This window comes from Maniola jurtina, chromosome 10 (assembly GCF_905333055.1).
Source record: "Maniola jurtina chromosome 10, ilManJurt1.1, whole genome shotgun sequence".
Classification (NCBI taxonomy): Eukaryota; Metazoa; Arthropoda; class Insecta; order Lepidoptera; family Nymphalidae; genus Maniola; species Maniola jurtina.
In genome coordinates, this window is record NC_060038.1 from 2,965,236 (window position 1) to 2,983,964 (window position 18,729).

Here is an 18,729-nt window from a genome sequence, read left to right on the forward strand (position 1 = left end):
CTAATAAAAAAGTATGGTTTTTTGTTGTATTTATTTAATGTTGTAAAGCGGTTCTCTCAAGATATGTTCAACTTCTACACGATGCAGTTTTGAGGCGCCCACAGCCGTCGTCGCAGCCTCAGCTCTCCCCGCGTAAAGTAACTGCGAACAAAGACAATGAAATAATACAACGCCAGAAACTATTTCCCAAAGGAACGGCTCACTGTCTATTGACTATGTGGGATCAGATCGATGAAGTCTCTTTTTCTTGTTATTTTATTATATTCGGTTATAAATTAACCGTTGACTACGATCTCACTTAGTGGTAATTGATGATACGGGCTAACTTGTAGTTTTATTGAACTTCTACCCCATATCGGTTTCTACACAGCATCGTACTGAAAAGCTAAGTCGTACGGCGGCACGGCTTTGGTCGTAATTAGCCACGGATGTATCATCCCACCAGACCAGACCAGGGACCACGGAGCCGCCGCGACTTTGAGCGCATACAAATTCTAACTGTGCGTCCACACACTACTCTACTCGCGCAATTAATCGCGAGTCGCGACGCGCCGCACTAGGTCGCTTGCCTTTGCAACACGATGGACGTCGATTTGGCAGCGTGCGCGCTTTTGCATACTTACCGACAAAATAGGGAGCGATGGGCATGAACGAGGAACATGCGAGTAACGCGGCCACACTACATCTCTGCCTCCGTTCCTCGCTTCTTTCCATGCCACACGGGTGGACGGGGGTTAACGGTCGCCATCGACTGAGTCGCCGGGAGACAAGTGGACCGTGCGTAATGGCTCTACTAGTTTTACCTTTTTGCCCAGGAGGTTCTCGAAGCGAGGCTTGACAAATGTCCAGGCTCCCATGTTTCGATGTTCTTCTTGACTCCATATAAATTCTGAAATAAGCGAATAAAATACTTACTAAAATATCTCCGTTAGGGTTTCCTTTCCAGGCATTAAATTAAAAAAGCCAGACTCGGCGTTATTAGAGGCCGGACTAAATAATTTGTCTTAAAAGAGGAACGTTTTTAATATACTTAGCTTTTTTTAGAGCCGGACGATTTTAAAGCTGGGCATTTGATATAATCAAAAAACTTTTTATGCCCGAAATGTCTCAAGAAAACCCATACCTACCTACTTATAAAGTATTATCCATTAGGTATATTATGAAAAGGGGTCTCGAGAGGCGATGACGGAACATTTCTAATTCTGTACATTGTAGCTTGGCATTTAGTTTACTACTTTTGTCTTCCTAACTGTACTGGTAGAGACGTAAAGTCGACATGAGCAAGTTAATATGAAAATGTAGGTATAGTCTGTACATTAATATAGTGTCGCTACACCCGCAAACGCACTGATTATTTTGCTTTTATTTAATTTAATTTAAAACATCTTTATTGTTAGCAAAATCACAATGAGTAAGAACACAGGAATCAGGAAACACTTAAAAAACGAAGAGCTATTATAATTTTTTACAATGTTTGTTATATAAATGTTTTCTTTTTTAAGAATAAAATAGAATATTCTAGTATTCTTATGGTCATTGCGAAAAATACGAATATAAATAATGAGCAAAAGTTAGGCAGCGACACTCTGTTAGTGAACAGACTTTACGCCAGCGTGTGTGTGAGGCAGAATTTTAATTAAAGCCGAATGAAATTGGATTCGTCCCCAGTCCTCTGCGGAACCGCACGTTGCGGGCAACGAACGACGGAAATAAGAAGGTGGAAATGACAGCTCCATACATATTTTCAGATATATGAGGTTAGAGGGAGGTATACCTACTCGAAGTTTAAAATGCACTTGAGAAGGGGCGGTAGTTTCGACAGATTTAAAATTTTTATGCAAGGCGAGTCTATGCGAATAATAGATATCTGATTCATCATGATGATCAATCCGCCGGCTCATTACTGAGCTTGGTTCTCCTCTCAAAATAAGAACGTAGGTATAGGCCATTGCCCACCACGCTGGCCAAGTGCGGATTGGCTGACTTCATATATTTTGGGAACTGTGTTGGGAACCTTATGAAGAAAACTTTCAGGCACGCAGGTTTTTGTCACGATAATTTTTGTACCGTTTAATCACGGGATAGGTATACCTATTAATTTAATTGCCTAAAACCACATAATTAACTCCGAAAAGTTAAAGGTGCGTGCCCGAAATCGAACCCCCGACCCTCTAATTGGAGGCCGACGTCTCAACCTGCAAACTGTGGAATCAACCCCTTGTTGGTGTTGCCATTAGATTACAACATGGGGTTATTTAAGGGGCGGACCAACAAATTCCTGAAAGGCTGGCAACGCATTGGAGGTTGCCTGGTGCTGCAAACGTTCATGAGCGGCGGTAATCACTTAACACCAGGTGACCCGCCTGCTCGTTTGCTCGCTATTTTTATTTAAAAAATACCACTAGGCTGTCACCGCTAATATCTAAATAATTTGACTCTATACTTACTCCTAGCATTTTTATATTTCCCAACTTCCTGTTGTAAAGCGTGGAGCGGGAATGGACTGAGGGACTCGACTCTTATAATAGCGACGTCGTCTATCCTAGCTTTTAGCCTCTCCTTGTGTAGCTCGTAATAATGTTTCCCGCAGACCAGTATCACTCGGTTGACCCTCAGTGGATCTGCTATAGTGTCACCTGCAAACCATTCGATCAATTTATAAACTCCGATCCCTTCATGAAAAGTTTAAAGAGATTTATTTGTATTCTTCCGGTTGCTTCGCAGTAAATAATATTGTAATATTTATAGTAATACAATAAATTAGTGTTTGTGAGAAAAACCATTAACCTTTATAAACAACGAGGGGATCCACAAAATCGACTTGGACATTGCTATACTACGTAAAATACTTACCTACTTTTTTTTTCCTTAGACTAAGAATGATTACTTGCTACATCTATGAAAGTTCCCGACTAGTATACGCTATACCTGGTAAGTTACTAATCTATACTAATATTATAAAGAGGAAACCTTTGTATTTTTGTATTTTTGTATGTTTGTATTGAATAGGCTCAAAAACTACTGGACCGATTTCAAAATTTCTTTTACCATTACTTAGAGGGATTCTTCCGAATCCGTATAGGCTATATTTTATCCCGGAAAATAGATAGGATTTTTCGTGGTAGTGTCCACCCGTGCGAAGCCGGGGCGGGTCGCTAGTACAATATAATATGACAAACTAGAGGATGTTCGCGACTTCTTACGCGTGGATTTAGGTTTCCGAACTTTGTCAAAATCGGTTAAATGCATGGGCTGTGAAAAGGTAACTTAGAATAGACAGACTGACAGATAAACTTTTGTATTTATAGGATATTATGGATTAAAAAATACTAATTAGTAAGTACAGGACAGTACCGATAACCGGCTTAAAATGTGTCCCAGGTGCAAAGTCAGACAGCGGCGATGTAGCGTCGGCTAATCGTAGCAATATTTTCGGAGCTACAACAACCAGTGGCTTCCGGTAGTTGCGTACCATCTGAAAAAGTCAGAATGTAAACAGAAACACCATTAAACAGATGATAAAAGAGAAGAAGAAGAGAAAATTCTCTCCAATCGATGCAGTTAGCCCTTCCTTAGGAATTCCTTCCTTCCTTGAGGAATGCCATTTAAAGCTTTTGGTCTTTTTGATTTTGCAAAAGCGTAGCTACCCAACGCTTTGATATGATAGAAGCTCTTAAAAATAACGGCTGGCATAAGGAATTAATACTATGATATGCATTTTAAAAATTCAATTTTCTTTCTTTCAGCTTACTCGGACATATTATTATACCTAGTATTTATCTACCTATATGAAATTATTATTATCTTCAGTTTAGGTACCTGTCTCCTTAACAAATGGAAGTATTGCGCAGGAGTCGTTGGGTTCGCTACATGCATGCACACTGCTTCAGAGTCGGGTTTGGTCTCGGAACTGTCAGTCAGTTGCAGGAACCGTTCCATCCTGCACGAGGAATGTTCTGATGCTGCACCGTCAAACCCGTGAGGGAGTAACATTACTAGACCATTGCTGCGTACCCATTTGCCTGGAATATTACGGAAATCAGATCAACATTAGTAGGTATACCTAATTCTGTACATATCACACTAGCTGATACCCGCGACTTCATACGCGTGAGTTTGTCTTTTTAAAATCCCCAGGGAATTCTCCGATTTCCCAGGGTAAATAGTAGCTTATCCCACTCTCCGTTGCTCCGTTACGACGTATTTTATTATGCTTTATTTTTGTATTAACTTTCGCATTTTTATGTGGGTAGGTACTTAGGTAGTGATTCAAATCAACTCACTCTCCCCAGAAGCTATGAAAGTATCAACAATTATTTGAGCTCCAGTGTAAAAGTCTCCGAACTGCGCCTCCCAAATGTACAAGTTGTCCGGGGAATCGAACGCCATGCCGTATTCGTATCCTAATACTGCTTCTTCTGATAAAATTGAATTCGCCACCTGGAAAATGATGTTAAAAATTAAAAAAAAAAGATTCCGACGAATTGAGAACCACCTTTTTTTTGAAGTCGGTTAAAAATAGATGTCATATTGGATCAATGCATTCAAGAGCTGGAAACAACTTGATGGACTTTATTTTAACGCTTGAATCTGAAATTTTAAGAAACAATATTATAAGTACCACAGATATTTTTATATTGTTCTCAGTTTAGAATAATGAATACTGAATATTAAATAATTAAAATAGTTGTTAACCAAACTTCCCCCTAAAAATTATTTTAAATTACCTGTGACCATAATATTATTATGTCACAAGGAAAGCCTCAAAAAAAAAAAAATAATTGAGAAAAAACTTTTCTAATTTGTTTTTACATTTTGATAATTTAACTTACCTCTAGAAATCCTTTCTGCTCTTCATGGATATGATTGAGCGGAACATGTATGGTCTCCTTTTCTTGATCTATGAGCATCAGGTGTCGGTGAGAGAATGTCCCGCGACCAACATCCTCTCCGCTCAATCTTACGTGACGGCCTTCCATAAGAAGGGAACCTGGATGTAAATAAATATAGTGGACATCTTTTAAGTATTTCTTTTTATATTTAATACTAGTTGATGCCCGCGACTTCGTGTGCGTGGAATTAGATTTTTGATAACCGCGTGGGAACTCTTTGATTTTCCGAAAGAAACAGGAGTCTCTGTCCTAATATATCCATATACTATATCCAATATCCATGCAAAAAATCACGTGAATACATTGCTCCATTGTAGCGTGATTGAAGGACAAACCAACAAACTAATACACAAACACACTTTCGCATTTTTACAATTCATATTTTTTCACGAAGGATTTATCGCTAATATGGATTGGTAAAGTAAGTAAAAATTTATAAATTAAAAAAAAAAGAAACACTTTTTAAATGAATACGTAATTAAACAATTAGAATCATCCAATCTATTTAAAAAAAGAAAAACTTAAGCGTACCTGAAACCTAAACTGAAGCGTGGCTTCAACCACTGGATCTAGAAACTTGAGATTTTGGATATCAAGTTTCTTTGTAATGTTAGACCTCCATGAGATTCCTTGGAGGCTTAGAATGTGTAGACAATACCTGCCCTTTATACAGAAATTTTCAAAGCTATAAAATTGAATCAATTACCGATTGCCATAGCCTCTGCGGTCGCCCAGTCAATAACGTTTTCCTCATTTATTTTGTTTAAACGGTTTTTGACATGAGTCTTTGCTAGATGAGCATGAATAACCTGAAACAAATATTAAATCAATTAATGATAATTTAATCAAAATGATTTCAGCGTTAATGCTACAAGTTTTTTTTTATTTAGCCAGATACATATTTTTTTTTTTTTACTACATCCATATTGTAAATGCGAAAATATCGGCTTATCCAACCGATTTATCTATATTTGACATTTTATGGCCTTTTATCGCTCAACTACAAAAGAAATAGTCATCCTGTAGATGGCTATAGTATTTGCACCTACTTTGTTCCGGAAAATCAAAAAGTTTCAATGGAATTTCAAAAACCGAAATTCACGTGGGCGACGTTACAAGCATCAGCTAATCACCTAGTCTGATGTGTAATTAATAGCTGTTAAACTGCTGATTGAAGAATAATCTTTAATCTTAATCCCTTACTAAAGGACAAGAATAACTAGGGACATTAACATCGAAGAATATTAAGATTGCATTAAGCTCAAGAAGGAAGAGGGGAATTCAAAGTTCGGGAGTAAACTTTTCCTTTAAATGTCCCATTGAATATTAAGAGTTCACTTTAGATTAATCAAGCTAACAAAGTTTTTCCTGGACTAAGACTAATTTAGCAAATGTGACCCAGTACATAAAATTATTGCAATTTTCCATCGACTTAAGAGTCAATAAATAAATCCGATTTTCCTTTGCATAAAAGAGCAAAGACCGATCTAGTAGGTAATTGTCTGCGTTTTTAGTTAGGGAGTCAAATATTAAAGTTGAAAACTATTTTGGCATACAAACATGGGCTCTCAAGCCTCATTAATATTGAAATCAAATCAAAGTTCTTGTTAAGTACCTACCCAACAAGAAACTAGATTATACCTCAATGAATAAACTACGAAGCAATTTTACGAAGACATACTCCGACTGTTATGTGCAAGGAAATAATTCAAAGAATAATAAACTCTACAGCATTGTTATTATAGCATATTTTCCTTCAAATGGATTTATTAGTAAATGCTAAAATATTCTGCAGTAGATACCTACTTGTTATTGTTAGTTGCATTTACTCTGAACTGATTACGTTGTTCAAACATCGTACTACCTTTAGATTGCCTGATACTGAATAAAGTTTTTAAATTTTTGAACGGAGAAAAACAGGACTTTTACTTGATTGATGCTTTGCGTAAGAAATATTATTTTGTAGAGTCTGTTTTGTATAACATAGTGTTGGTACACCCGCAGGCGCTCTAATATTTTGCTGTTATTTTATTATTTTTTACTGTCTTTGTTAAATAAATGTTTTTCGATTATATTCTATTTTATCTTATGATTATTGTAATAATATACGAATATTAAAAAAAAAAATGAGTAGGTAGATGTCAAATTCTCCTGCGGGTGTACACTCCACGCACCTCACTTTGAAGGTAACACGCTTTCGACAATTTACGGTAGGTATATGCCAAGCGTCACTATTCAAAGACGACCGTACCTAAGCGAAAAGACTTTACGTCTTTATTTATCATCGGGGTCAAATTACAAGGGTCAAAATAGCGGGGTTTCATTTTATCTGTACAGAAAATAAAATAAATTGAACCGTTCGAGTTTCATTGTAGCTATTTGCCGTTGAAATTTTGTTTCATAGATAAGGAAAAGAAAGAAGAATTTTATTTCCTGGTTGTCCTTTTTCCGATATTGTTTCTGCGCGTCGAACCCAACTTTATCTATTTTCAGTTATTGGATAAATTGTTATTTTCCAACGTTTAGCGACCCTTCGGCTGTGAGATATTACTTTTAGTTACCCTCATAAGTAGATCTCGTTTCTATTTATTTCTGAATTCACCCTTCCCTGGAGGAAGACTTGGGCCATTACCAGTTACCACCCTACAAGCAGCGTAGTTTGTCAGTATTTATTTACGTACCTAATGTGTGTAGTTGTACGTTTTCCCAATCTCATCTATGTATTAAAAAGATAAAAGATATGATAGTCTATAGGAACTTAATTGTGTATGTAGGTCCTCTCTATAATAAATTAAATATCAATAAAATAAAATTGGTTGTAGGTACCCACCTATTCTAGTCAGGATTTATTAACTTTGGATCAAAGTTTGACCTTAATCATGGACGTAACTATGAATACTAACTTGAGCAGCCCATTTTGCTTTTTATTAGTGGCCTAAGCCTAACGCTTAAAGGTACCGTAACGTAAATTAAACCGCGTACCTAAGCTGTACTAAATATTATGTATTCCGAAATCTAAGATAGAATTTTTAGAAATCCACCCAAGCGATTGGCCTCTTTTTCGGAGGATCAGTGTTTCAATCCTGGGCACGCATTTTCGGAGTTAGATATATGCATTTTATATCTAAGATAGATAATAGAAATAAAATAGAAAAACATCGTGAGGAAACCGGCATGCCTGAGTGTTGGAAGTCTGCTAATCTGCACTTGATCAGCGTGGTGGACTGTGATCAAACCCTTTTCATTCTAAGAGGAGACCCATGCTCAGTTATGGTGAGCCCGTCATTGGTTTATGATGATGATGATAATAATTACTCAAGCAAAGTTGAAGCGGGCCAGGTGGTTCAAGTATAAAAGGATAAAATGATTGCCATTTTATAATATACTAGCTGATACCCGCGACTTCGTTCGCGTGGATGTAGGTTTTTTAAAATTCCCGTGGGAACTCTTTGATTTTCCGGAATAAAAAGTAGCTTATGTGCTAATCCAGGGTAAAATCTATCTCCATACTAAATTTCAGCCCAATCCGTCCAGTAGTTTTTGCGTGAAGGAGTAACAAACACACACACACACATACATACTTTCTCCTTTATAATATTAGTGTGATCACAGCCCAAACACAGAAACTTGTAATTTTGTAAATAATTAGGTTTTCCCGATAACGTAGACAAAGGGATTTTTAGAAAGTCTCTCCAAACGAAGCCTGTGCAGATCCCTAATCTTTGGAGTGTATCTTAATTTACCTACAAGCTTAATCTTGGCTTTAAGTGCTACGCAAACACAGTCCTAATATGCAAATCATCTATGTATACGCTTGAAATAGTAACAAGAATACAAAGTGGATTTATTTCCGCGTTTTACCGCTAATGTTATTCTTTGCATAAATAACAAGCCACGCCCGGGTAAATGAGGGAGATGTAACAACGTTTACGATTTTATAAAAGGTCAAACATAAAGTTCAAAAAAATACCTATTTAGAAGTTGCCATAGGCAAAATTTGCAAAATCACTTCAAAGTAAGACTTCATGTTTATTTATGTTTTATTTCATATAAAGTGGTCTTAATGATACTTATAAAGATGCAGTAGGTTGTAAAAAAATGTTCCTCCCGTCTGAATTTCAACACGGCGCGGTGGCCAGTCTGAATTATTGAGACTAGCCAACCAAGCCATATATATCTCAATGCACAATTAATGTGTGTACATGTACTTACCTATGTCACGTATTCCGAGACGATCGGGGAGGTCAGGAGCAGAACCAGAGGTTTTACGTGCCTAGCTTGTAAAGCTAAGTCACTTCCAATCAATTACTTAAAAAATATTTTATTCTTAAAGTGACTGCCACTAGTTGAGTAGATCACGTGCAACTTCTGTTGGGCTGTTCTGCATTGAATGTATTTATCATTGGTGTTGTAATATGTTCACTTAAATGAAATAGGTACATACAAAATCACTAGGTGTAGTCACAGAAGCACGGCCAATAAGTTTTAGCATTTCCTTATCAACGCCAGTGTCCCATACTTCAACCGCAGCCGGCGCAGCGGACATTCCTGACCATTGTTCCTGGTAATACGTCACCTGAAGCAATACACATAGCTTCGGTTAAAATATTTAACTAAGAAGATTACCTTTATCTAAATTATTAAGTTTAATAAATTACAAGTATGTATGTTTGTTTGTCACTTTTGACTCTAAATCGACATACATTTCGGCACAGATCCCTACCAACTTTCTTGTAACCTTACTTGTAAGGTAATGGGTCTTAAATGACGCGATAACAATAGTTAGTAAATAAATATTATCAAACAGACGTTCGAAATAAAATTGAAATGTTTTACAATTATTAAAAAAAAAGTTGAACAGGTAAAAACGTTAAAATGAAACACTAAAATTACCTGTGATCAGTGATTCGTAAAATAAATATGACATTAAAAAAAAAATTGAACAGGTAAGTTTGGATAAAAACAAAAAGTCAACTTACCTGTGGTGTGTAAGTAGTAGCTGCTTCAAATTGTTCTTGTAGGAATTTTGTATATTCTGCGTTTATACTTGCTAAGTCTTTTTCAGTGATTAATGCTTCCGAAATAAGTTTATCAGCGTAGAGATCTGGAATGGATCTAAAACAATTTTTTTTTATAAAACTAGTATTTCTGTAATATTATTAGTATAGTTCTATTGTTATCAAAGAAATTCTATCAAATTCTTTCCTTCTAGTGCCATGTAGTATAATTGGAAATCTGGACTTTGATAATCGCTGCCCTAATTAGTGAACTTTTTTTAATGTTAAACCGCGGCTACTGCAATATTCTTATGCCAGGCTGTTTATTTACGGCCAGGCTTTCGTTTGGTCTTTATCTTGCCTTGTATAATAAGTTGGAGCAGCTCATATTTTGAATTGCGATTTATATGGCTCAGATATCCGAGCTTTCTTTTTTGCACACTTTTTGCATGGTGGTGCAGTATAATGATAATTATGTATTTCCATAATATTTGTAGTATTTGCCTGTATACCCACATATCGAAAGCTTCCAGCTTCTTGCCGTTAAGTTAGGTTAAGAATAAATTTTATGAATTTTACTTACTTTCTATTATGTATAAGCTTATAAAGTAATGGATTTGTAAAGGTAGGATCATCGAGCTCATTGTGTCCCCATCGGCGATAGCAGTTGTAGTCTATGAACACGTCCTTACGGAATTTTCTTTGGTACTCAAACGCTATGTTCGTCGCTTTAACGATTAGCTGAAAGTATATTTCTCTTTAATCTAAAACAGAATTTGACTCCTATTACACTATTTTGGAAAAAAATCCGGTCTATGCTTCAAATCATAGATACGAGAGGAATATGGGAGGAATGGTCCCAAATTATTGGCAGCATTTCCGCACTTATAACCAGATTGTTTCTTTGTGCAAAAGCTGAATCAGACCCTCTGTCACCAAATGAGGCAATTAAACGCCGTGAAATGTCTCATGAGAGTTTTTTCAGCAATAAAACTTCATGCCACAACGGTCTCCACGGCAAACGGAACTAATAAGTAATAATTAACTCTCAATGAGAGGCTTACTTGTAATATGCGTTACTAATTGCTACCAGTTATCTGGAAATGCCACTATCAAGTAGACAGGTATTTTTTTTATACTCCAAAATGACTTGTAAAAGGTAAGTATGTAAAAGGATGCCTCACCTCTGGGTGATCGCCATTCACGTGTATAACAGGAACAGCTATTGATTTGGCTAAGTCTGTAACATAGCGACTGGATCGGCCCCTGTTCGCCGGTAATGTAAAGCCTACCTGTACAGAAATTAATATTAAATCCCAACAAAGGCTATAATAACATGAAATATTCGCTGGCAGAATTTATAAATTTGTAATGAAGCGCTTAATTTCAATATCAGAGAGAAATAATTTGAATTTGGTCACGAGCGTAAATGTTTGAGATTGGTAGTTGGCCCTTAATTGGTGATTGAGTATTCATTTTATTCATTTTCACCAATTTAAACCTTTTAGTACGTACTTATGCATTTTGCAATTCAATATTGCCCTTATTTTATTCTAGCACGGCACGATTTCATGAATATGTGGGTAACTTACCATCGCAAATACGATGCAAAGAGAATAGGTACCTATGTATAGGTATATATGTACATAATATACGATACGTCAATTGCTGATGTTGAGCTTCATGACCTCTTTCATAATGGTAGTTTTCTTGGGATACTGTAGTAATAGTACGATGGGCTCCCAGCATGGAAGCCTAACATGTATGTTTATTTGGTTTAAGACTTCGTGAAGTGCAAGTCAATCATTAAAAGCTCCAAAATACCACAGCACTGTGGATTCGGAAAAAAGATTCTACCGAGAAAAACCGGCAATAAAGCTAGCTTCCCAAGTTTAATTTCCAGCATTTAACTTATTGTTCCTAATGTGGTTACCCTGCGCAGAGACTTTAAACCGCAAGTAAGTACTCTAGCGCCAAAGTTACATCCTCAAACCTCAACATTATAATAAAGTTACTAACTTGGTTATTAACCACTACGTGTAAGGATCCCCCGACTTCGAAATGAGGGACTTGTGAGAGCATCAGGGTTTCTTGATTCACCCCCTGCCCTGTAAAAGCTGCATCGCCATGAATCTGTAAATAGCAAAGCATGTAAATTCATAAAAATAAAACGTAGTCGATTCAAATCTGCTTATGTGAAGTAACGGATTGACTTCCTAAGGATGCGTTGTTTTTTACGAAAATTAAAAAAAAACTATGCAACAAAACCTGAATAATTATTCTTCCCTTGAGCCACGCGAGCGAAGCCGCGGGTAATAGCTAGTAGATAAAACACTCAATAACAGTGAGAGACTTCAACTGCGTTTAGCCAGTCAGAAACTATAGCTCCGGGTTCAACACGGTTATAACCATTTATGGTAATGGTGATAGGTTTCATTTATTCAGAGGTTATTACCACACCAACCACAATAACGTAGGCATGTTCCATTTTAGACGGAAACACTACGAATAACTATTGTTATATTCGTAGCGGAAATATCATTTTTGAAGATCATTATGTGAAATCATTGTCTTAAAATTTTGACGACAATGAAAACAAAATATGTAGTAGAGTCCATTTATATAATAGAAACAAAAGGTGGCCTGATCAATTAATTCTTAAAGAAAATCTTATAATCGATTTCGTTAATGGACTTAATTTCGTTTAATTACCTGAACGTTTAATACTTTGTCGCCGAATCTCGACATTTCGTCTCTTGAATAATCACCCTCCATTAGCTTTAATTGCTTGGATCTAGTTTTCCCCATCGACACTGGATTTGCTGCCTGTAAAAATTAAAAAAATTCATAACGTGTTTCTTAAAATTCCGATACAAGTTAGCCCTTGACTACGATCTCGTCTGACGTGCTGATGCAGTCTAAGATGCAAGTGGGTTAACTTAGAAGAGGTATTGCAGTTTCATTAAACCCATACCCTGATTGTTTTCTACGAGGCATCGTACCGGAGCGCTAAATTGTTTTTTTTTTTTTAATTTTATTGGCACGGCTTTACCTGTAGGGTGGTAACTAGCCATGGCCTGAGCCTTTCACCTAACTAGACCAAAGACAATAATTAAGAGATAATAAATTCCCAAACTGTCCGGGACTCAAAACTGCAACCTCCCACTTATAAGACCATAGCGCTCACCAAAATGTGATTTTATAACGAGACAGAGGATGTGACTTCTTATTAGAAGTATATCAATACGTGAGTGAGGTAGCAAAATCAGTAGCATAGTACCTGGCATTAGTATTTGGGTGAGCAATTCAACGAGTGGCCAATCAAACAAATTATATGTCCTCTCTCGGTTGAACGCATACGAGTTTCTCGACCTAGAAACTCACTTTGTAATATTACGAGTATATTTTTGTGTAGTCTGAAGGTAAAAATGGATTTTAATGTTGTGCACATACCTCTAAATGAGATGGATTGTTTATAAGGGAGAATTTGACTGTGTTGCCGTTCATACTGATATCAGTAGATGCACCTGTAAGAAAGATATCATTATTTAAATCATATATACACACCTGTATCTTTTTTAAATCCAAGACAGGCTTAGCGACAATCATCCTTAAAAAAAGGCTATGGCTATTTCAATACAAAGTTTCGAAGGCCTTTGCCTTTGACAACTATTCCGGAATTCCCCGTCGATCCCGCATTTTGAAAGAATTTAATCCGCCTTTGTGACGGAAATGAATTGAAATTTTTCGTTTATGTTTTAAATCTACAAGAATTTCTCGTGTGAGAGGATTGGGTGATAGAAGGTGCTAGTCACTTGAATTGATGTTATATTATAGTGTTTCTACGGAGAGTTGGTTGTGAATATAGTACCTATCTACCTGTTCAGGTTTCAGACCATAAGTCCTAGTAAGTTTTATGAGTAACAGCAAAAACTTCGCAGTCAATTTTAATAAAATGGTTTTTCGTAAAAAGTGATGTGAGCTTGAGAATCGGTGCTAAGATGTAAAGTTCAAGTTACGTGATCATAACAATTGGTATGATTGGAATTTTGAGTACAGGACATTATAGTGTGTCGCGCGCTGTCGACTAGATCGTATGCCCTTATTGACATAATTGTCTTGTATATTGAATGGAAATAACTGGCAAAGGTGAAGAGACCATCACGAGAAAGACAGAATACATAGTTTTCTCCCTGGCAGCTGTGATGGTGTCGGTGATGGTGACAGTGACGCGGTGATGATATTTCTCATTCTACTCCCCAGCATTCGAGAGCAAAGCGTGTAGTAAGAAATTTCGCTTCAAAAATACTGTCAATTATAATTGCCGTATTGTATGGACTCACTTAAATGTGTGGCAATATCGCAGGCAGAATTAGCTTCAGCAGGAAACTCCGGATTGCCATTAAACTTATGGAATATCTTCACCGGCGGACACTGCAGCAGGCCGCTCAGCACATTCAACTTGCCTCTATGTGCCATTGCTATCACCACATGTTTTAACTCTTCTGAAAAAAAAGATAATTGGAATATATTAGGAGAGAATTGGTGATAAACGTTTCTCGTTATATTTTGAAAATAAAAGTATTTTCATAATATAAAAAAATGGAAGGTTGGCAATAAACGTTGAAATTTTATCTTTTATAACTAGGTAGGCATCTAGATAAATACTAAGTTAGTAATTTATTACGCAAATGCCACGAAGCTTAAACCTAAGGCAATTTTTTCAACCACTGCGCAAAATGGTGTGTATGCATTAGAATTCAAATGCATTTTCCGTTCCTTTCGAAAATATGCAGTAATTCTATAAACTTAGAACGAGTCTGCTTTAGACATTTTCCAATCCAAATTCCAAGCTTCCGCGTCGTGTGTACGAAATACGGCGGCAATAAGTTTGTAGTTGTACCTATTTATACTACGAAAAACTAAGTAAGTAGTAAGTGATTTTATAATACCTATCCAAATTACTTTCAATTTAAAGTTTAGTCTCACCTGAGTCTGAGATAGGTAGCTAGAAGTTCATGTAACTTCAAGTTTAGTATCATGGAAAAAAGATAAAATTGACTGAACACGGGATATAGAATTCATATTATAATGCATTTAGATAAGTAGGCCCAGCAATCATTACAATACAATATCCTAAACTTGTCTGATTTATAATTGTAAAACTTAGTTCTGTCTCAAACTTACCTTCGTGAAAAGGTGTTATTAAAACTTACCTGCCTGATATTAACATTAAAACTTAGGTTATTTTTAAGACTTTCCTTTACCTAAGTCCACAAAGTAAATGCTAATCATATTTTGTTAAATAACAATATTTACTTTCTAAGTACCTAAGTAAAGTGGGTAAGTTTCAAAAAATTTAGACTTAAATAATTTATCTGAACTGATTTACGGCTCTACCTGTCTTACCTGAGGTAGTTAGCCTGAATAGTGTAGAAAAGAAAGTTAGTAGAGATTCAGCGCCTTCCCCGCAGTACCTCTTTACTGTGGGGTATTTGATTGACAGGAACTTGTCCCACGCTTGGGAATGTAACAGTTCTTTCAGTATTTCTATTCTTCTCTCGCCATCTATTGTGTCTATGCCACCTTCTACGCGCTGCGCGAACCATTCTCTTTCTGCTTCTATCTGAAACAATTTCTCATTCATGTTATTCGACTCATATTAATTATAATAATTAGCTCATGCCCGCGACTTTGTCCGCGTGGACTTGGCACAAATTATAACCGTTATTTTACTTACCTCTAATTAAGGAACTCGTAGGAAATCGGCCCGCAATATTATATTCCCTTTTTCTCCCGCAGATTGCTCATAGTCTGTTTTCCGTTATGACCGTGTAATATTTATCGAGATGGATTGGAATATTCGAATGGGACCCAAACTACGTTTCTTTGGAGCACGCCACGAATGCAACACGGTTAACATTCATTAATCATGTAATTAACGTTAATAACCCGAACTTACCTCTAAGTAAGAGAACTCGTAGGAAATCGGCCCGCAATAAATTCCCTCTAATTTCTCCCGCAGATTGTTCGCAGTCTGTTTTCCATTGTGGCCGTACAATAGCCCCGAGTCGACGACGTCGCCGCCCGATAGTCCGTATCTTGATAAATCGAGCTCCTTGATGCTTCTGGAATTACGATATTACTATCCTTATTCTAAACTAGCTGATACCCGCGACTACGTTCGCGTGGATGTAGGTTTTTTAAAATTCCCGTGGGAACTCTTTGATTTTCCGGGATAAAAGGTAGCCTATGTGCTAATCCAGGGTATGATCTATCTCCATTTTAAATTTCAGCCCAATCCGTCGAGTAGTTTTTGCGTGAAGGAGTAACAAACATACACACACACACACACACACACACACACACACACACATACACACATACAAACTTTCTCCTTTATAATATTAGTGTGATGCGAAAGTATGTATGTTTGGTTTGTTTGTTATTGGTTTGTTGGTTTGTGAAATTTTAAAAAAGTACGATTTTCATAGTTGAGAGACCTGGAGATACTTCCAAGACCTGGAGAGTCACATAAGCTACTTTCCATCCCTTAAAATCAAAGAGTCAAAAATAAAATTAATTTATTAATTTATCTGATACTGATTGATCTGATGGTAGTTTAATTAAATCGATATTTGGCTCATTCGATGTCATACGATCTGTTGCTAGGATGTTAACAAGAGTGAACTTGCATAAATACGGGTATTTTGAAGGTTTTTAGCATAGGTTTTTAATTCAGTCTCCTTCCGAGATTCGGATTGGTTATTGAATACTTCCGGTGCTTAGATCGTGGAACGCATAGTACGCAAAACCTACGCGTTGAACCTGTGTTCAACGCGTAGAGGTTTTGCGTAGGTTATGGGAGGGAATTCCAATAATTCCTTTAAAATGTTTAATTAATACCTGCTTTTTCTGAGTGACGCTTATAATATTCGTTTGATATTAAATACCTTGTCTCCTTTCTATAGTCAACGTTATCAATGTTTGCTCGCAGGTGGCCGTATGTGCGATACGCGTTGACTAGCTGCTGCGCGCGGCAGTTCTCGAAGCGCTTTGACAACACTTCTTCTGGTACATCTACAATACAACATATTTATAGAATGTGTACAATTATATGGTACTTGTACAGTATATTCATTCATTCATCTAAAATAATCTAACTACTTTTTATTAGGGTTCCGTACCTCAAAAGGAAAAAGGAACCCTTATAGGATCACTGTTGTCTGTCTGCCTGTCTGTCCGTCCGTCCGTTCGTCCGTCCGTCTGTCGTGTCTGTTAAAAAAACTTATAGGGTACTTCCCGTTGACCTAAAATCATGAAATTTGGCAGGTAGGTAGGTCGTATAGCACAAGTAAAGGAATAAATCTGAAAACCGCGAATTTGTGGTTACATCACAGAAAAAATAAAATGAGTTTTGATTTTCAAAGCAAGATAACTATACCAAGTGGGGTATCATATTATGATAGGGCTTTACTTGTACATTCTAAAACAGATATTTATTTCATTTTAAGCATAATAGTTTTTGATTTATCATGCAAAATGTCGGAAAAATACCCGCGTACGGAACCCTCTCGGTGCTCGAGTCTGACTCGTACTTGGCCGGTTTTTTATTCAAAAAATGGGTATTTTTTCAGATTGATGTAGAGTAGTTGAACGTATACAAGTACGATTGATATATTAATTGAACAATTTGCTTTTAAGTGTACAAGAGCATTGAAAAAGCTTTGATAGTCCTCAGTTAAAATTACATTTTTTACTTCTACGTTGAGAACGTACGTAGGTAAGAACTAACCACAGACATTATGATCACAGTAATCCCATATTTATATTGTAAACAAAATTACGGCTAAGGTATGCCACGCAAAAAACATACTTATCATAGTAAAAAGAAGGGTCATATTCGCACAACTGTTTGTAACTGATTATGAGTGACTGAGTGATAACGTACCAAATTCGATTGACTCCCGCGGTCGATGCCCGAACACCCCTACTCCTGAGTGATACTTCAAATATTCCTTCCATTTTGTGACCTGTTTCACTCGCACTTTACTGAAACCTATCATGGTTCCTTCTCTCTCCTATCAAAATCACAGTAACATTTCAAAAGTCAAAACTCTCCTTCAAGGGCTTCTTAATTTAGAACATAATTCTGCGCGGGAGTTGACTGCTTCGCGATTCGAAACATACTGTCGTATGTTGTTTGAGTGAAAAAGATGGAATGTAGTAGATATTTTCAGTGATAATAATATTTGTATCGTATAAGATTCGGTTCAATGGCGTCATACAAATTACAGATAAATGTTATTCCTTTCGATAACATTTTACGCAAAATGCTGAAAATGAAGGTCAAGGTTTTCGATATCGGTATAATATGAGATCCGATAAGCGCAGTGTGGGAGGACCTCCAACCCGCTGGACCGATGACTTGAAGAAGGTGGCGGGGAGCGGGAAGATGGGGAAAGCAGAGGACCGTCTTTGGTAGCGCGCTCTTGGAAAGGCCTATGTCCAGCAGTGGACGCATACCGGCTGATGGAATTGAATGGAATATGAGATCTGAGCTAAGTAGTTAAAACCTGGAAATAATCATAGACTACTTTTATCCCGGAAAAACAAAGAGTTCCCACGAGCTTTTCAATATCCCTACATCCACGAGGGCGAGGGCGTCATCTCGTTCTAAATGAAGTAGGTACAGATATAATTATGTCATAATATGGGGGTCTTCATGATCCTTCAACTCACTACAGAGCACGGGTCTCCTATCAGTATAAGAAAGGTTATGGTGGCCATAGTTCACCCCACTGGCCCCTTGCGGATTGGCAGACTTTACATATCTTCGA

At 36.9% G+C, this 18,729-nt stretch overlaps 2 protein-coding genes across 3 annotated transcripts in view; one reads left to right on the forward strand and one right to left on the reverse strand.

Moving 5' to 3' along the window:
* On the reverse strand, nucleotides 1-18,085 carry LOC123869189 (probable 2-oxoglutarate dehydrogenase E1 component DHKTD1 homolog, mitochondrial). 2 transcript variants are annotated; one of them, XM_045911989.1, is made up of 20 exons: nucleotides 17,841-18,085; nucleotides 16,843-16,969; nucleotides 15,852-16,017; nucleotides 15,299-15,515; nucleotides 14,233-14,391; nucleotides 13,343-13,416; nucleotides 12,602-12,715; nucleotides 11,909-12,022; nucleotides 11,074-11,181; nucleotides 10,473-10,630; nucleotides 9,872-10,007; nucleotides 9,337-9,468; nucleotides 5,599-5,701; nucleotides 4,833-4,990; nucleotides 4,284-4,440; nucleotides 3,820-4,022; nucleotides 3,355-3,475; nucleotides 2,448-2,636; nucleotides 804-889; nucleotides 1-141 (listed from the first exon to the last, which is right to left on the reverse strand). In XM_045911989.1, the coding sequence occupies exons 1-20, from the start codon at nucleotides 17,953-17,955 to the stop codon at nucleotides 31-33; spliced, it is 2,748 nt and encodes a 915-aa protein (XP_045767945.1). In that variant the 5' UTR covers nucleotides 17,956-18,085; the 3' UTR covers nucleotides 1-30. The 2 variants fall into 2 exon arrangements, with proteins under 2 accessions (XP_045767945.1, XP_045767944.1); XM_045911988.1 differs by having other exon boundaries at nucleotides 14,233-14,394.
* The window catches only part of LOC123869199 (sodium channel protein Nach-like), a 12,722-nt gene continuing 11,582 nt past the window's right edge, over nucleotides 17,590-18,729 (forward strand). The window contains exon 1 of the mRNA XM_045912012.1: nucleotides 17,590-17,672. The gene's annotated coding sequence lies outside the window, so the exon portion shown is untranslated. The remainder of the gene's footprint in view (nucleotides 17,673-18,729) is intronic.

Bases quoted from the DNA above. Each gene is read 5' to 3' on its own strand.
- LOC123869189 (XM_045911988.1), bottom strand. From the start codon at position 17,955: ATGATAGGTTTCAGTAAAGTGCGAGTGAAACAGGTCACAAAATGGAAG. The intron at 16,970-17,840 runs GTACGTTATCAC...GTTGTATTGTAG, and splicing joins GCGGGAGTCAATCGAATTTG to ATGTACCAGAAGAAGTGTTG. The intron at 5,702-9,336 runs GTATGTACCTAT...TATTTGTTTCAG, and splicing joins TGACTACACCTAGTGATTTT to GTTATTCATGCTCATCTAGC.